Consider the following 16,262-nt stretch of genomic DNA (forward strand, 5'->3'; position numbering starts at 1 on the left):
TATCAACATGAAGTATTTGCACCAGTAGAAATATAAGACAAGTGGTACAACAGCAGGAATATTGGCCTGGAAATCAGTAAGTGAAAGACCTATCTGATCTCAGCTCCATATGATCACTCAGATTCATTCCCTTTGTCAGGACACAGCTGAACTCCTGCTCTCTGATGGCCCTCCTCCCAGTTCTAACACAGAATCCACTCGGGACAACACTATAAATTTACCTTGCTATTTCTTTCCCTTTCAAACTGCTCTTCAAATTGTCTGATTTTTTTCTGCAGTTTCTTGACCAGCTGATAAGGTGTTCTGTCTTCTCTTTTTTCCTCTTTTGAACTAAAGGATGATCTTCGAATCCTGAATTAAAATGAAGGGCCAACTCTTTGTTAGTTGAATTTTTAAGCAGCATTAAACACTATTACCAACAAGTACCTCTTTAAAGTGAAATTAAGTCCCTAATATACAGTTTGGATATACAGTAAAAAGGAGCACAATGGTATGACAGCCCAAAAAATAAGCGAACATTAAATGGATTCACTTAAAACTTGTCTGGACAGAGGCAGAAAAGAAAGGTATGCAGCAACTCAGAGCTCTTTTAAAGTCTTCAAACTTTAAAGGCAAGTTTTTTTTAAAAAAAGCAAATTTTTAACATTCAGAATCAATGTAAAGGTTGGACAAAAAAAAAGAGGAGCTGTTCAGCTGCACTTACTGCTATCCTTTCAAGATTTGTATCTCCATCAAGAATGAATGAATAAGGAAATGTCTATTCATGAGCAAACCCCAGAAACTACACCTCAATAAACTCAGAATTTAACAGTAGGGCCCAACAAATAAGTTAATACAATGTACTTCAGGGGCCTGCGATATAGTGTAGCAGTTGAAGAGGAGCCCACATGGTTCGAGTCCTGGCTGCCCACTTCCCATCCAGCTCCCTGCTAATGACTTGAGAAAGCAGTGGAGGATGGCCAAAGTGCTTGGTTGGGCCCCTGCACCCACATGGGAGACCATGATTAAGTTCCTTATTCCTGGCTTCAGAAAGGCCCAGCTTCAGCCATTGTGGCCATTTCAGGAATGAACCAGCAGATGGAAGATTGATCTCTCTCTCTCTCTCTCTCTCTCTCTCTGCCTTTCAAGCAAATAAATAAATCTTCCCCCCACACACAAAAAAGCTTCATGAAACGTGAAAAAACTTTAAACTATAGGCCTGAGTGACTAAATCTCTAAAACAGCAGTCACCTGTCCTAAGTACTTTAAAATCATATATATACCTAGCAAAAGAAAGCGCTTTAGATGAGGAATCCAACGTTTCTGGATCATGTAGGAAACGCTGGCTCTGCCCAAAATCTAAACTGCGGTGTGCTAACACTGGAGGACAGTCCTCTTCCAGAGGATGGTGATTCATTCTTCCAGCCTGGGGAGACAGCTGAGCTTCTCCAGACTCACAGTCTTCCTGCCAAGACTTAAAAGCAGGAAATGGCTCTGTAAAACAAAGACAAGGAGTAGTACCATGGATCTCCTGTTCCATGTACGGAAAAATTCACCAAATATTAGCTACATGTTCTTCAAGTCACATCATTATGTGGTAGTTCACATATCATACGTATGTATATACTTTTTAAATTATGCAAGGATCATCATAAAGCCCACTATAGTTTAAAAGGATCAGAGCTTTTGTTTTAGAAAAGTTTTATTTTCACATAAGGAGTTACACCTTAAGTTTCTGAATCCACTGGCAAAAGGCAAGAAAAGACACTGTCAAGCTCTTTAAAACTATTTAATCTGAAGATTCTAACTTAATATTCCAAAGATATTGCATAGAAAAATGTTACTTTTCAATATGGGAAAAGTCTTTATTTAGAACAGTAAAAATCAACAGTCTTTCAACAGGAATTCAATTTAAAAGCAAAATGTTAGGCCGGCGCCGCAGCTCACTAGGCTAATCCTCCACCTAGCGGCGCCGGCACACCGGGTTCTAGTCCCGGTCAGGGCACCGGATTCTGTCCCGGTTGCCCCTTTTCCAGGCCAGCTCTCTGCTGTGGCCCGGGAGTGCAGCGGAGGATGGCCCAAGTGCTTGGGCCCTGCACCCCATGGGAGACCAGGATAAGCACCTGGCTCCTGGCTTCGGATCAGCGTGGTGCGCCGGCTGCGGTGGCCATTGGAGGGTGAACCAACGGCAAAGGAAGGCCTGTCTCTCTGTCTCTCTCTCTCACTGTCCACTCTGCCTGTCAAAAAAAAAAAAAAGGCAAGCAAAATGTTGTCAGGTTTATGAGTTGTCCCCTCACTGTCCAGTAACTAGTTTAGAATGTGGGAGCTCTTCCCTATTTTACAGAGAACACTAACAGTGCCCTCTGATTTCAGAAATATTCTAACATTCCAAATGAGGCACTAACTCAGCTGATAGCATCTGATCTCTACCATTAAACCGTGATGATTATCTTCTGTTACGGGACTTCCATGTATAGCATGTATTATAGTGATTACATAGCCAATAGTATTATCAGGACATAACTTAATAGTACTAGTTCTTTTTAAGAGTATTTATTTTATTGGAATTATTCTGAATATTTTTCACATGAAACCATGTTAATATATTTGATGTCTGCACACAAAAGCTCTGATTACATACAGAATATGGATCATACATATAATCCACAGATACACTCCAAATACAAAACTAACTTTAAGCATCACTGGAGGGAAGGGGGGAGCTTCCACATTCATACACCAGTCTTCTTTATAACTAAAATTTAAAACTTAGATGATATGGCTATTAACATTAGCAAAAATGAAAACAAAGATTGCTTGACAGTGTCAAATTTCCAGTGATTTTTTTTTTTACACAGTGTCTAGGATGACTACTTCAGTGACTTAGTTTAACTTTATACATTAGCAATTTTAAAACATCACCTTCTTTTCACAGTATTAATATAATTTAGTTTGTTTTTAAAGCTCAAATCAATGTGGTAACTAAAAACTGGTTACAAAGCGTGCAATCCCATAATAAATCCAGCAATAAAGTGATTTTTCAAAGCAACCCTTGTACCTGCGTCCCAGCAAACAAGTAACTGGTAATAAGCATTTTATGAAAAAATCTCCTGTTTCATGAAAAGAGGAAAAGTAACAAAAACCACTTTTTCTGGGTATCATTTTTAACCCGGAACAGTTTTCCTAAGATTTGGGGGACAGCAGGAGAAGGGCTAATAAAGACAAACAAAGTGAACCACAAAAAGGCAGAAAACTGAACTATGGTGAACCATACTTACCCTCCCCATCTCTCTGCAGATGCATTGTTTTGAAATCAATGAGGGGGAAAGTGATAGGGCATGACGCTAATAAAATGGAAAAAATGGCAAAAAATACTAAAGTGAACACACGGCACAGTCAGAACAAACCATACACATAACACAAAGCCAAAGATACCAAAAACATTTCCCTAAAATCGGTTAGGCTTTCTGCTCAAAATCTTTTTTCAAAGAAATTACTATGAACCAAACTTTAACACAAACATAGAATTCCATTTCAACAAGTAAAGCAGGAAAAAAAATATCAAAGTAGTGCTGTTTTTTTAACTCACAACTGAAAAAATAGAAACTTTTAATCAAGTACTATTTGAAACTTCAGTATAATTCATTTTGGGGAAAAAAAATCTCCTTTAGTTTGCCTTCTGAAAAGACCCTACTATATTTCATTCCAGAGTTAGCAGTGAGTTAGCAGGAGAAAATCTGAAGGCAAGACAGTATCTACGTCCACTAAAAGCCAAGACTTTGTGAATAGCTGCTATAAATTCATATTGGAGGCCGGCGCCGCGGCTCACTTGGCTAATCCTCAACCTGTGGCGCCGGTACCCCAGGTTCTAGTTCCAGTTGGGGCACCAGATTCTGTCCTGGTTGCTCCTCTTCCAGTCCAGCTCTCTGCTGTGGCCTGGGAAGGCAGTAGAGGATGGCCCAAGTGCTTGGGCACACGCATGGGAGGCCAGGAGGAAGCACCTGGCTCCTGGCTTCAGATCGGTGCAGCACACCAGATGTAGCGGCCATTTGGGGGGTGAACCAACAGAAGGAAGACCTTTCTCTCTGTCTCTGTCTCTCTCTCTAACTCTGCCTGTCAAAAAAAAAAAAAAAAAAACACAAAACAAGGACTGATGGGAGTCCACAGACTACCTCCCTCCCCTGTAATAAACTGTAGGGTTTAAATTCTTGACAGGATAACAAACAAAACAAAACAACAGCAGCAACAAAAACCAGTCCAGCATGGGATTCTCTTTGGGGAAGCTTCCAGAAAGCTAAAACTAGACAGAGAATTTCTTATCTCCTCAGACAATAAAACAATCTTCCTGTGTGATTAAAATCTAAGATCAGGAACCTCAAGCCAACTATCATAAAAGACTACTTATTTGCATCTTCTAAAAAGAAAGGGCAAAAATGCTTTTTATAAGAATCCCTACTTTGTCTTATGGTTTTATAAGAATCCCTACTTTGTCTTATGGAGGCTCCTTTCCCTCAAGGCTCCAAGGGAAGCTATGGTGACCACAACTCCTTTTCAGTGACTATGCCATAAGAACTAACTAAAAAGGATATTTGATTTTACTTTTCACTAGTACAGTAACACATTCTCTAATTCTGGGAAGCATATTCATAAATTCTAAACATCCTGAATAACTGAGAACAATGCAAATGAAAGTTAAGTTCCTAATTTAGCCTAAGTTAAAAAACACATAAATATGCCAAAAAGCATCCAAACATGTAGCCCTAAGGGGAGAAAGGATAGACAGCAATAAAGATGGGATCATACACATATGACAGGCAAAAAAAACTAAGGCTAAGGACTTAGCCAGAGCTTAAAAAAAAAATGCCTACATCTTGAAAAAAATTTCAACCATGATCAGGTGAGCAGACTTACATTATGGCGACAAAAGGAGCTCATGGCATTAGTATTGCAATTCTTCTTGCTATTGCCACCACATGTCACGAGACAACTTGCCAAAGATCAGACAACCCAAGGATCTTCATTCAAGTAAACAAACATGTAATCCAGATTACAAGGTTTGAGTCCCTTATTCTCTGTTTATCTAGAAAGCTATGTGGGGACCAGTGCCTTGGCATAGCAGGTAAAAGCCACCACCTGTGGTGCTGGCATCCAGATGGGCACTGGTTCAAGTCCCAGCTGCTCCACTTCTAATCCAGCTCTCTGCTATGACCTGGGAAAGCTGTAGAAGGTGGCCCAAGTCCTTAGGTTCCCTCCACCCTCTTGGGAGACCCAGAAGAAGCTCCTGGCTCTGGCTCCTGGCTTCAGATCAGCCTAGTACCGGCCACTGCAGCAATCTAGGGAGCGAATCAGCCGATGAAAGACTTCTCTCTCTCTCTGCCTCTCTGTAACTCTGCCTTTCAAATAAATAAATAAATCTTTAAAAAAAAGAAAGAAAGGTAAGTGATCCAGGTCTCCTGGATCCAATTTTGGTGCTTCTTTCCCCTTTCCTCCAATATTTTATTTCAAAGTTTACAAATATACCATTAATAATTTATTATATTTGCTTTGTAACATTTATTTACCCCATTAATATATTTTTTTCCTGCAGATACTGGTTTATTTCCCCCATAAACACTCCAACATATATCAGTCACTGAAGTTAAATGTTTGTTCAGTTTTTGATTCTCTTAATATAAAAAAGAAACTTGAGGGGCTAACACTGTGGGGCAGCAGGTTAAGATGCCGTATGCAGGGCTGGCATCCTATATGGGCACCAGTTCAGGTCCCGGCTGCTCTGCTTCCAATCCAACTCCCTGCTAATATACTTGAGAAAGCAACTAAAGATGGCTAAAGGCCTTTGGGCCCCTGCATGTGAACCTGCATGGGAGACCAAAAAGAAGCTCCTGTCTCCTGGCTTCAGATCGGCCCAGATCTGGCTGCTGTAGCCATCCGGGGAGCAAACCAGCAGATGGAAGATCTGCTGCCTCTCCTCTCTCTCTGTAACTCTTTCAAATAAATAAATAAATCTTAAAAAAAAAAAAAAAAAAAAAAGAGGGGTCAGCACTATGGGGAAGCAGGTAAAGCTGCTGCCTTCAGTGCCAGCATCCCATATGGGCGCCGGTTCAAGTCCCAGCTACTCCACTTCCGATCCAGCTCTTTGCTATGGCTTTGGAAAGTAGCAAAAGATGGCCCAAGTCCTTGGGCCACTGCATCCGCGTAGGAGACCCGGAAGAAGTTCCTGGCTTCAAATCAGCACAGCTCTGGCTGTTGCAGCCAATCGGGGAGTGAACCAGTGGATGGAAGACCTCTCTTTCTGCCTCTGCTTCTCTCTCTGTTTAACTCTGACTTCAATTAAATAACGATATATAATGAAATGCAAAAATGTTAAGTGTACATTTGCTAAGTTTTGAGAAGCATATAGCACTGTGGCGCAGCGGGTTAACGCCCTGGCCTGAAGCACCGGCATCTCATATGGGCACCAGTTCGAGACCCCATATGGGCACCAGTTCAAGACCCGACTGCTCCTCTTCCAATCTAGCTCTCTGCTGTGGCCTAGGAAAGCAGTAAGAGATGGTCCAACTGCTTGGGTCCCTGCACCCACGTGGGAGACCTAGAGGAGGTTCCTGGCCCCTGGCTTCAGATGGGCGCAGTTCCGGCCATTGCAGCCAACTGAGGAGTGAACCATCAAATGGAAGACTTCTCTCTATCTCTCTGCCTCTCCTCTCTCTGTGTAACTCTAACTTTCAAATAAATAAATAAATCTTTAAAAAAAAAAAGAGAGAGAGAATGCATATATCCCTAATCCATGTTGCTTGCTTGTTAAATTTCTCTCCTTTGTGCAAATTCTTAGGGCTCTCCTTTCATACTTCAATAACTAATACAGAGATACAGGAGTATGCCACAACATTTGCTTAAAAGTGCCCTTTGTGGGGCCAACACTGTGGCATAGCAGGTAAAACCACCATCTGCAGTGCTAGCATCATGTATGGGCACCGGTTCGAGTCCCAGCTGCTCCACTTTCAATCCAGCTCTCTGCTAAGGCCTGGGAAAGCAGTAGAAGATGGCCAAAGTCCTTGAGCCCCTGCAGCCCTGCAGGAGACTTGGGAGAAGCTCCTGGCTCCTGGCTTCCGATCAGCCCAGCTCCAGCCGTTGCAGCCAACTGGGGAGTGAACCAGCAGATGGAAGACCTCTCTCTTGCTGCCTCTCCTTCTCTGTTTTTTTTTTTTTTTTAAAGACTTACCTTTATTTATTTGAAAGACGGAGTTACAGAGAGAGGTAGAGACAGAGAGAGAGGTCTTCCATCTGATGGTTCACTCCCCAGATGGCCTCAATGGCCAGAGCTGCGCCAATCCGCAGCCAGGAGCCAGGAGCTTCTACCAAGTCTCCCATGTGGGTGCAGGGGCCCAAAGACTTGGGCCATCTTCTACTGCTATTCCAGACCATAGCAGAGACCTGGATCAGAAGTAAAGCAGCCGAGACTAGAACCGGCGCACATATGGGATGCCAGCGCTTCAGGCCAGGGCATTAACCCGCTGTGCCACAGCGCCGGCCCCTGTGTAATTCTTTCAAATAAATAAATAAATCTTTAAAAAAAAAAAAAGTGCCCTTGAAGATAATCTTTTTTTTTTTTTTTTTTTTTTTGACAAGCAGAGTGGACAGTGAGAGAGAGAGACAGAGAGAAGATAATCTTTTAAAAAGGTGCTGATGATCAAAATGAAAAGGTAGCTAAATGTTCTTAGTTTAAACTGGTAAGACGACCAAGCCCAACACACTGGACGTTCAAAGACTGGGAGATTAACACTTGGTTTAAAAATTAACAAAGTCTATTCTGTGTATGCGCGTGTGTGTGTGTGTGTATGTGTATGTGTATGTGTGTGTGTGTGTGTGTTAATCCATTCTAACACCCATTTTCAAAACAACTGGATAAGATGAAAACTTTTAGTTCATACGCAATAGTTTTCCCACAATTTCCCCAGAGTATCTGAATAAAAACACTCAGAAGCTCATCTTATTTGAAAGAGAGAACAAAAGATCAATAAGAATATGGCTATCCAGAAAAGGGCAGTCAGCATATTACTGCTTTGAGCAACTTGTTACAAATAACATTATCAGGAAAATAATGTGTGTGGGTAAAATTACCTTCCCATTTATCATCATCAGAAACATTCTTCAGATCTAAGCGTGGAATCTGGACACAGTCTGCTTCCTCTTGAGCATCAATACTTTGACTTCCACATACTTCGGATGCGGTATTGGCATTCAAATCACAGATCGTGCTACTAGAATCCTGTATTTTAAAATAAAGAATACATTTCACAGCCACGAAGCTTCTCACACCCAGGTTAAAAACAATCATCACATACCCATGTGTTTCATTAGTATACTGTGCCTATCCAGCCAGCTGACCCACTCCCATCTTGCAAACTATTTTCCAATATAAAGCTACAGTTTTATAACATGTTACTGAGAGACAAAGTATTGATCTTAAATTCAGGACAAGGTATTCATAACCAAAACTCTTTTAACCAAAAGTAGCAAACCAAGTTGTTGCTTAACTATAAAAAAATTGATAATTTTCATTTAAATTTCCTTTGAACCTAGGGCTGGCATTATGATACAGGTTAAGCGGCTGCTTGCAACACCAGCATCCCACAGTGGAGCAACAGAAAGGTTAGAGTCCCAACTGCTCTACTTCCGATCCCTGCTAATGTGCCTAGGAAGGCAATGGAGGATGACCCAAGTTCTTGGGCCCCTACCACACAAAAGGCAGACTCAGATGGAGTCCCAAACATTGAAGCCATCTGGGGAGCGAATCAGTGTCTCTCTCACTCACTCTGTTAATCTGCCTTTGAAATAAATAAACCTTAAATAAATAAATTTCCTTGAAACTTATCCACCCAAAAGTTATAGGGCAGATATAATAGATAGATTAAACCTATGCTACTGTAATAATAATAGTTCTTACCAGAATCAAGTGTGACCATTTATCACTGTCAAATAACAAATATTCTTTCCTAAAAATGTAAGTAAAGTTATTAGTATATTAAGAATTAAAAGGTTACTATCATTACATAATTCTTACCCAGATTCCTCTCTTGCCCAAAGCAATTAGCATTCACAATGAGAGAGGAGAAAATGACAGCTACATATAAGCCCATTCTTTGGAGCCCTATATCTGAAAATCACAATACTGAAAAGATCCACAGAATCACTTTAAGTTTAGAAAAATTAACTAACGTTTCCTACCACCCCACCCCTACAAAGCAACCCTCCAAAAAGAAAAGCCTCTATAAAAAAAGAAAAACGCATGCCCACAATATCTAAAACCAAAAAGAATGAGTATGTAATGGAAAAGATTGTGTAAAATAAAGTTTAGTTTTAAACAAATAAACAGCTTAATCTTCCCCATTCTGAGAGGTTTTTTTCTTTTTAAAGATTTTTAAAGCATAACTAGCTATGTCTTTTACTTTAAATCTGTGTTCTATCACAAGACGGTAACTACTTTTATACTTCTCTCCTCCAAATAAGAGTAACAGACAAAAAGCAAATTTTTAAAACTTCCTGTTCACATTTTATTCCCCCTGAAAAACAAACTCCTTCCTATTAAGAACAAGTGTTACAAGAAACCGTCCCAGACGATCTCTTCCTATTTTACCAATCAACAGAGCTTCAGCTACTTTAGAGTAAGTTATCAATACGCCAACTGTGGGAACATTCTTTCTCCAAAGACACTGTGGCAATTTACAGTAACACACACAGACGCTGCATCTAAATAGCAGAAACAGAATGTACACTTAGGAGATAGGCCTTGATATGAAAAGTCATCTTTTACAGATAAAATTACCCTAATGTTGCAGGGCATAAAAATGAACTAAATTCTCTGACAAGCTCAAATGCCTTCCTTTGCATTTGTGCAAGCATATAGCACGATGAATACATTTTACCCTAGCTGACTAAAAGGCCTAATCACCTAAATTTCAGAAACATGAGTGTTTAAACATGCAAAACATAATCCACCTAACCAAAGTGTTCTTGGGATCTAAAAACAAGTTTGCTAACCGATATACAAGTTGAAGAGGAAAGAGCTTTTTCCAAAAAGATTGAGTCCTCACTAAATGGATCCTTTATTGTTCTACCAACTCCAGATGTCATCATTCTGGGGATGCCTGTTAATGTTGTTAATCTTATATCTTCAGCCCATAGCTCCAAAACTCCCTGGGCTGGAAGAGGATCATGCCTGCCTCCTGAAAGGAAGCACAAGGAACTGCTGTAAGCAGAAAATCTGTGGACCTTCAGAGTATGGGACACTCCAGAGACACGGCTCCAAAGAATTTACTTACCCTCAGAGAACAGGATTCCTAATCACAATTAAGAGAGACAATGATGTTAACACAAATTTACAACCTGGCCAAAATCTTCAATCTAGCCTGCAACTTCACTACTAACGTGTTCTCAAAATAAAAATCACCTTTTCTAAAAAAAATTACATTTCCTAGCAGCATCTGAAACAATGATACAAGGGCAAAATTCCCAAATTCTACCCAGTACATAAAATACTCCAGAAGGCTTCTACTCAGAGATTCCATCAAGATTTTACATTTGGCTAAAAACACTCATAGCCTCAGGTATCTCTATCTGATTACAACTGGCCAAGGAAGACTGAAATATCAACTACTTAAGATTGCACTGGGATACCCCAGAGTGAATTCAACTGAGGAATAGACATATCCTGTGCTGAAGCAAATATATTGTAATCTTTGAGTTACTTATCCACACACAGTTCCCAGACAATGAATTAAATCACTGAGGGTACTCAGAATATCAATAAATTCCCAACTACTCTACAATTAACTGAAAGTGTTAAGTGTCTTAAAAGAAGGCTGTGTTTTTCCCTCTGAATATTTTTCAGGTTATAATGTCTGTCTAAATCTGCACAACTCCAAATATCTGTGGACATTTAATATGCTTTATGCCTACCATTAGAACAAGAAGTTTGATTTCTTTTTGTAGATTATTTAAACTATGTAAAAGGTTCATCTAAAAATTTTACTCCAATGTCTATGAAGAAATGATTTACTAACTAATAGCAACAGAAATGCTTACCTATCAAGACAGCCATCTTCACTCTCACTGTGGTCACTGCATGGCTCTAACAGTATACCTACAGACTAACGAGAAGAACATAACCACCATATTAATGGAGGTGCCAACACTCATACAAGAAAGGAATTTGCTGATCCAAATTAGGCTATAAGATTATAGGTTAATCTAACACTCCTCATTAGCTATCTTTTTTTTTTTTTTTTTGGACAGGCAGAGTGGACAGTGAGAGAGAGAGAGAAAGGTCTTCCTTTTTCTGTTGGTTCACCCCTCAATGGCCGCTGCGGCCGGTGCACCGGCACTGATCCGAAGCCAGGAGCCAAGTGCTTCTCCTGGTCTCCCATGCGGGTGCAGGGCCCAAGGACCTGGGCCATCCTCCACTGCACTCCCAGTGCCATAGCAGAGAGCTGGCCTGGAAGAGGGGCAACCGGGACAGAATCCGGTGCCCCAATGGGGACTAGAACCCAGGGTGCTGGTGCAGCAGGCAGAGGATTAGCTTAATGAGCCACGGCACTGGCCTCATTAGCTATCATTTGTAACAGTCTATAGGAATTAATGTCTTTACCACGTAGAAACTTTATCTTCCCTCAAAACCTACATCATATGAGTACAGCAAGGATCCTGCATTTCCTTCTACCCTACCAAGTAATAGGTACCACCACCACTATCCTTCTTCCTCGAAATTCTCTCTTCTGAAAACGAGTCTTCTCTTTGACCCTGCTGGTCAACTGTTGCTTCCTTTGTCTCTTCAGCCACATACATGTAAGTTGGTGACTTCCTAGCAGGAAGCAGAAGAGTCCTGGACAAGTTCACCATATCCCTTTAAAATGTGTATATGTGGGGATGGCATTGTGGAGTTTTGGGTAAAAACTGCTGCCTGTGTATAAGATGGCCCAAGTCCTTGGGGCCCTGCACCTGCGTGGGAGAGTGCAGGAGACCTGGAGGAGGCTCCTGGCTCCTGGCTTCAGATCAGCACAGATCCAAGCTGTCGCGGCCAGCTGGGGAGTGAACCAGAGGATAGGAGACCTCTCTCTCACTCTCTCACTCTCTCTCTCTCTCTCTGCCTCTCCTCTCTCTGTTTAACTCTCTTTCAAATAAATAAATAAATCGTAAAAAAAAACACACTGCTGCCTGTAATGCCAGCTTTCCATATGGGCTGTTCATGTCCCAGTTCACGACCCAGTTTGTATCCCAGCTGCTTTACTTCCAATCTAGCTCCTTGCTAATGGCCTGGGAAAAGCAGGGGAAGATGGTCCAAGTGCTTGGGCCCCTCCCACCCATGTGGGGAACCTTGAAGAAACTCCTAGTTCCTAGCTCTGGCCTGGCCCAGCCCTGGTTGTTGCAGCCATTTGGGGAGTGAACCAGTGCGTGGAAGATCTCTTTCAAATAACTGAATCTTTAAAAATAAATTTAAAAATAAATAAAATGTATATTTAAAATAACAACTGCTCTTAACACAGAGATGCAAGCTTGCTTTTTCATTTTCCAATGAGCTTAATGACAACACCTCACCTCAACTACCCCTCAAGTTAAAAAAACTCCCAGATCTGGGGCAGTCATCGCTGGCATCCCATTATCAGAACATTTGTTTAAGTCCTGGATGCTCCAATTCCAATCCAGCTACCAACTGCTAATGTTCCTGGGAAAGCAGTGGAAAATGGCCCATGTGGGAGATCCAGAAAGAGTTCCAGGCTCCTGGCTTTGGCCTAGCCCAGTCCTAGCCATTGTGGCTATTTCGGGAAGATTAATCAGCAGATGGAAGATACCTTTCTCTCTCTACCTCTCCCTCTCTGTAGTTCTCTTTCAAATAAAACAAACCACTTAAAAAAAGAAAAGGAAGAAAACTGAGACCGGCATGGTAGCATACAGGTAAAACCACTGTCTACAGTGCCTGGGCACTGGTTTAAGTCCCAGCTGTTCCACTTCCAATCCAGCTTCCTACTAATGCATGTATCTACGAAGGCAGTGGAGGATGGCCCAAATGTTTGGACTCCCAGCACCCACTAGAACACTGAGATGGAATTCCAGGCTCCTGGCTTCCACCTGGAGAGACTCAACTGCTAACATCCATTTGGAGAGTAAACCTATGAATGAAGATCTTGATCTCAATCTCTTTCTCTCTCTCTCCCTTCCCCCATATCACTCTGCCTCTCAAATACATACATGAATATTATGAATATTTTTTGAAAACTTTAGAGAAAATACCTATTATAAAAAAATTTGCACCAAACTAATCTTTTAATTCCATTTTCCACAAACACTTAAGTTCTCTCATATTCCAGTAGAAATGTTAGATGGAATAGCTGGATATAGGAATCTACATTTCAAGACAGAAGGGTGGACTGGATATAGAAATCTGGGAAACCACAGCACATAGATGGCATTTAAAGTCATTAGACTAAATGAGATTACCAAGAAAATAAGTAATCTACAAACTGGCAAGATGCCAAATTTAGGAGACCCAGATGAAAATAATCATCAAAGAGGACTGAGATACCACAGGTAGTAAGTAAGGAAACAACCAGAGTAAGATATCCTGAGAGTCACCTAGACAGTCTATCAAGGCAATGGGAGTATTGTTATAACTCAATCAAAACTGGCTATTAGGATCAGTAAATGTTCAACAGACACCACCAAATTTGCAAGAAGAGTTTCATCTGGGGACTGAACCAAAGGATGCAAGCTTGCTCACTCTCCCTCTTCTCTCTCTCTGAAATAGGTAATTTTTGGTTTTTAAAAAGGTAATGGGAAGAGAGGATTTGAAGAAAAGAGACACAATTCCTTCTAGCAGTTTTATTACAAAGGGAACAGAGAAATTTGAATGTCAATAGACAGGGATAAAGGGTCAAAAAAAGGTGTTTTTCCCTAGACATGGGTGAAGTAAGTGTCTACTGATGGGAATGATTCAGTAAACAGGCAGTACAGAAGCAATAATCTTGAATAGGTGAAAAAAAATCAATCAAATATACACAAGTCTAAAAGCAACTGTAGCAGCTTAACATCCATGAAAAGCTTCCTTGTTTACTTTTTCATTGCTATTTTTATTATTATGTCTAATTTCTTGTTATTTTACACAATATTTTTACCTCTTTTCATCTTTATAATAATCTCCCAATGTAGGTATTACCCCTACTTATTCATAGGAAAGCAAGAAGTAGCTCAGAAGTCAGATAACTTGGCCGAAGTCACACTGCTATTAAGAAACAAACACACGGTGCAGGTGCTGTGGCATAGTGGGTTAAGCTGCCACATCTATATGGGAGCTGTCAATCTAGCCCCCTGCTAACGCACCTGGGAAAGCAGCAGAGGAAGGCTCAAGTGCTTGGGCACCTGCACCACTGTGGGAGACCAGAAGATCCTGGCTCCTGGCCACTTTGGGGAGTGAACCAGCAAATGGAAGATTTTTCTATTTCTTTTTCTCTGTAACTGCCTTTGAAATAAATAAACCTTATTAAAAAAAAAAAAAAGCAACAGCAAAGACAGTCTACAAACCTAAGTGTGCTCCCTTCAAATTCCTTATTATACCTACTTTAGTGTATGGTTTAAAATGGAAACAGACTGATGGAAAACCTTCTATATCAATTGACTTAATGTTTTTACATTTTTTAGCAAAACTAGACTTTGAAATATGTCTTACAACGATGCTGCTTTGTACATCTAATTTCATTTAATTACCTTAAAAACAATGTTACCAGGGCTACCACTGTGGTGCAACAAGTTAAACTTCTGCCTTCAGCACTGACATCCCAGATGGGCACTGGTTCAAAGTCCTGGCTGCTCCGCTTCTGATCCACCTTCCTGCTAATGCACCTGGGAAAGCAGCAGGAGATGGCCCAAGTCCTTGGCCCCCTGCACCCACATGGGAGAACCAGATGAAGCTCCTGGCTCCTAGCTTGAGTTTGGCCCAGGCCCTGGCCGATGTGGCCACTTGGGTAGTGAAAAAGCAGATGGAAGATCTAACTCTTGACTTTCAAATCAATAAATAAATCTTTTAAACAACAACAATAACAACTGTCTCCAGTTTTTCTCTATGAGAAGATCCCAATGGGGAAGTTTAGAACATGTCAATGTAAAATATTCCTCTTTGGCATTAGATATTAATTACTTACTTATTTTTAAAGATTTATTTATTTATTTGAAAGGGAGAGTGAACCATCTGCTGGTTCACTCCCTAGTTTCAACAGCCAGAATTGTCTGGGTCGAAGCCAGGAGCCTGTAACTCCACCCAGGTCAGAGGACCAAGGACTTGATCCATCTTCTGCTGCTTTTCCAGGCACATTAGCAGGGAGCTGGATCAGAAGTGGAGCAGTCAGGACGAGAACTGGTGCCCATATGGATGCTAGCATTGCAGGCAACAGCTTAACCTGCCATGCCATTGTGCCAGTCTCTATTTTAATCTTATTTTATCTGAAAGCCAGAGAAAGAGACAAATAGAAATCTTCCATCTCCTGGTTTACTTCCCCAAAGTCCTCAACGGCTGGAATTAGACCAGGCTGAAGCCAAGAGCCAGGAATTCAATCCAGGTCCCCCATGTGTGTTAGCAGGAACCCAAGTACTTAGGCCATATGTGCTGCCTCCCAGGGTGCACACTAGCAGGAAGCTGGAGTCAGCAGAGCAGGAATTAACCCAGGCACTCGGATATGGGATGTAGGGGTCCCAAGGACTTAACCAAACACTACCCTGAAAGAAGCTGATTATATGGGGGAAACAGCATATAAAAGAGAAAACACAGAACCCCTTTTGTAAGGGAAAAGTGCATCTGTAACGGAAATTGTTATTTTTTTTTAAGAGTTTTATTTTATTCACTTGAAATGCAGAGTAACAGAGAGAGAGGGAGACAGAAAGAAAGAGATCGTCATCCATTTGCTGATTTGCTCCCCAAATGGCCACAAAAACCAGCAGGGTCCCAAGGACTTGGGCCACCTTCCACTTTTTGCCAGGCAAATTTAGAAGCACAGCAGCTGGGACTCGAACCAGCATACATATACAGGACACCGGTATTGCAGGCAGCAGCTTAAACTGCTGTGCCACAATGCCACCAATGTGAACCCCAAAAATCTCCATATCTCAGACTGTCTACTTCCCTGACCAGGGAGACAAGGATGACTTTAAATCAATCTGCATAACAAACATCATCCTGTGTTTAGGGCACTTTTCCTTGCCATCTCATCATAACTGGGTCTCCCCCACACTTCTTTGTTTCA

At 41.2% G+C, this 16,262-nt stretch overlaps 2 protein-coding genes across 27 annotated transcripts in view; one reads left to right on the forward strand and one right to left on the reverse strand.

Moving 5' to 3' along the window:
• Positions 1–16,262, forward strand: part of PKD2L2 (polycystin 2 like 2, transient receptor potential cation channel) — a 77,927-nt gene that overhangs the window by 61,406 nt on the left and 259 nt on the right. The gene's annotated exons all lie outside the window — the stretch shown is intronic.
• FAM13B (family with sequence similarity 13 member B) overlaps positions 1–16,262 on the reverse strand; it is a 99,922-nt gene that overhangs the window by 23,652 nt on the left and 60,008 nt on the right. For 16 of the 26 annotated variants that reach the window (XM_070076131.1, XM_070076127.1, XM_051844249.2 and 13 more), the window contains 6 exons: positions 11,062–11,126; positions 8,924–8,972; positions 8,098–8,245; positions 3,258–3,323; positions 1,263–1,473; positions 222–351 (listed from right to left, as the gene is read on the reverse strand). In XM_070076131.1, the coding sequence (XP_069932232.1) occupies positions 222–351; positions 1,263–1,473; positions 3,258–3,323; positions 8,098–8,245; positions 8,924–8,972; positions 11,062–11,126 (669 nt within the window). The remainder of the gene's footprint in view (positions 1–221; positions 352–1,262; positions 1,474–3,257; positions 3,324–8,097; positions 8,246–8,923; positions 8,973–11,061; positions 11,127–16,262) is intronic. The other 10 variants (XM_017341080.3, XM_051844251.2, XM_070076129.1 and 7 more) reach the window with 1 other exon arrangement.

The sequence above is a fragment of the Oryctolagus cuniculus genome, chromosome 6 (assembly GCF_964237555.1).
Source record: "Oryctolagus cuniculus chromosome 6, mOryCun1.1, whole genome shotgun sequence".
Lineage (NCBI taxonomy): Eukaryota > Metazoa > Chordata > Mammalia > Lagomorpha > Leporidae > Oryctolagus > Oryctolagus cuniculus.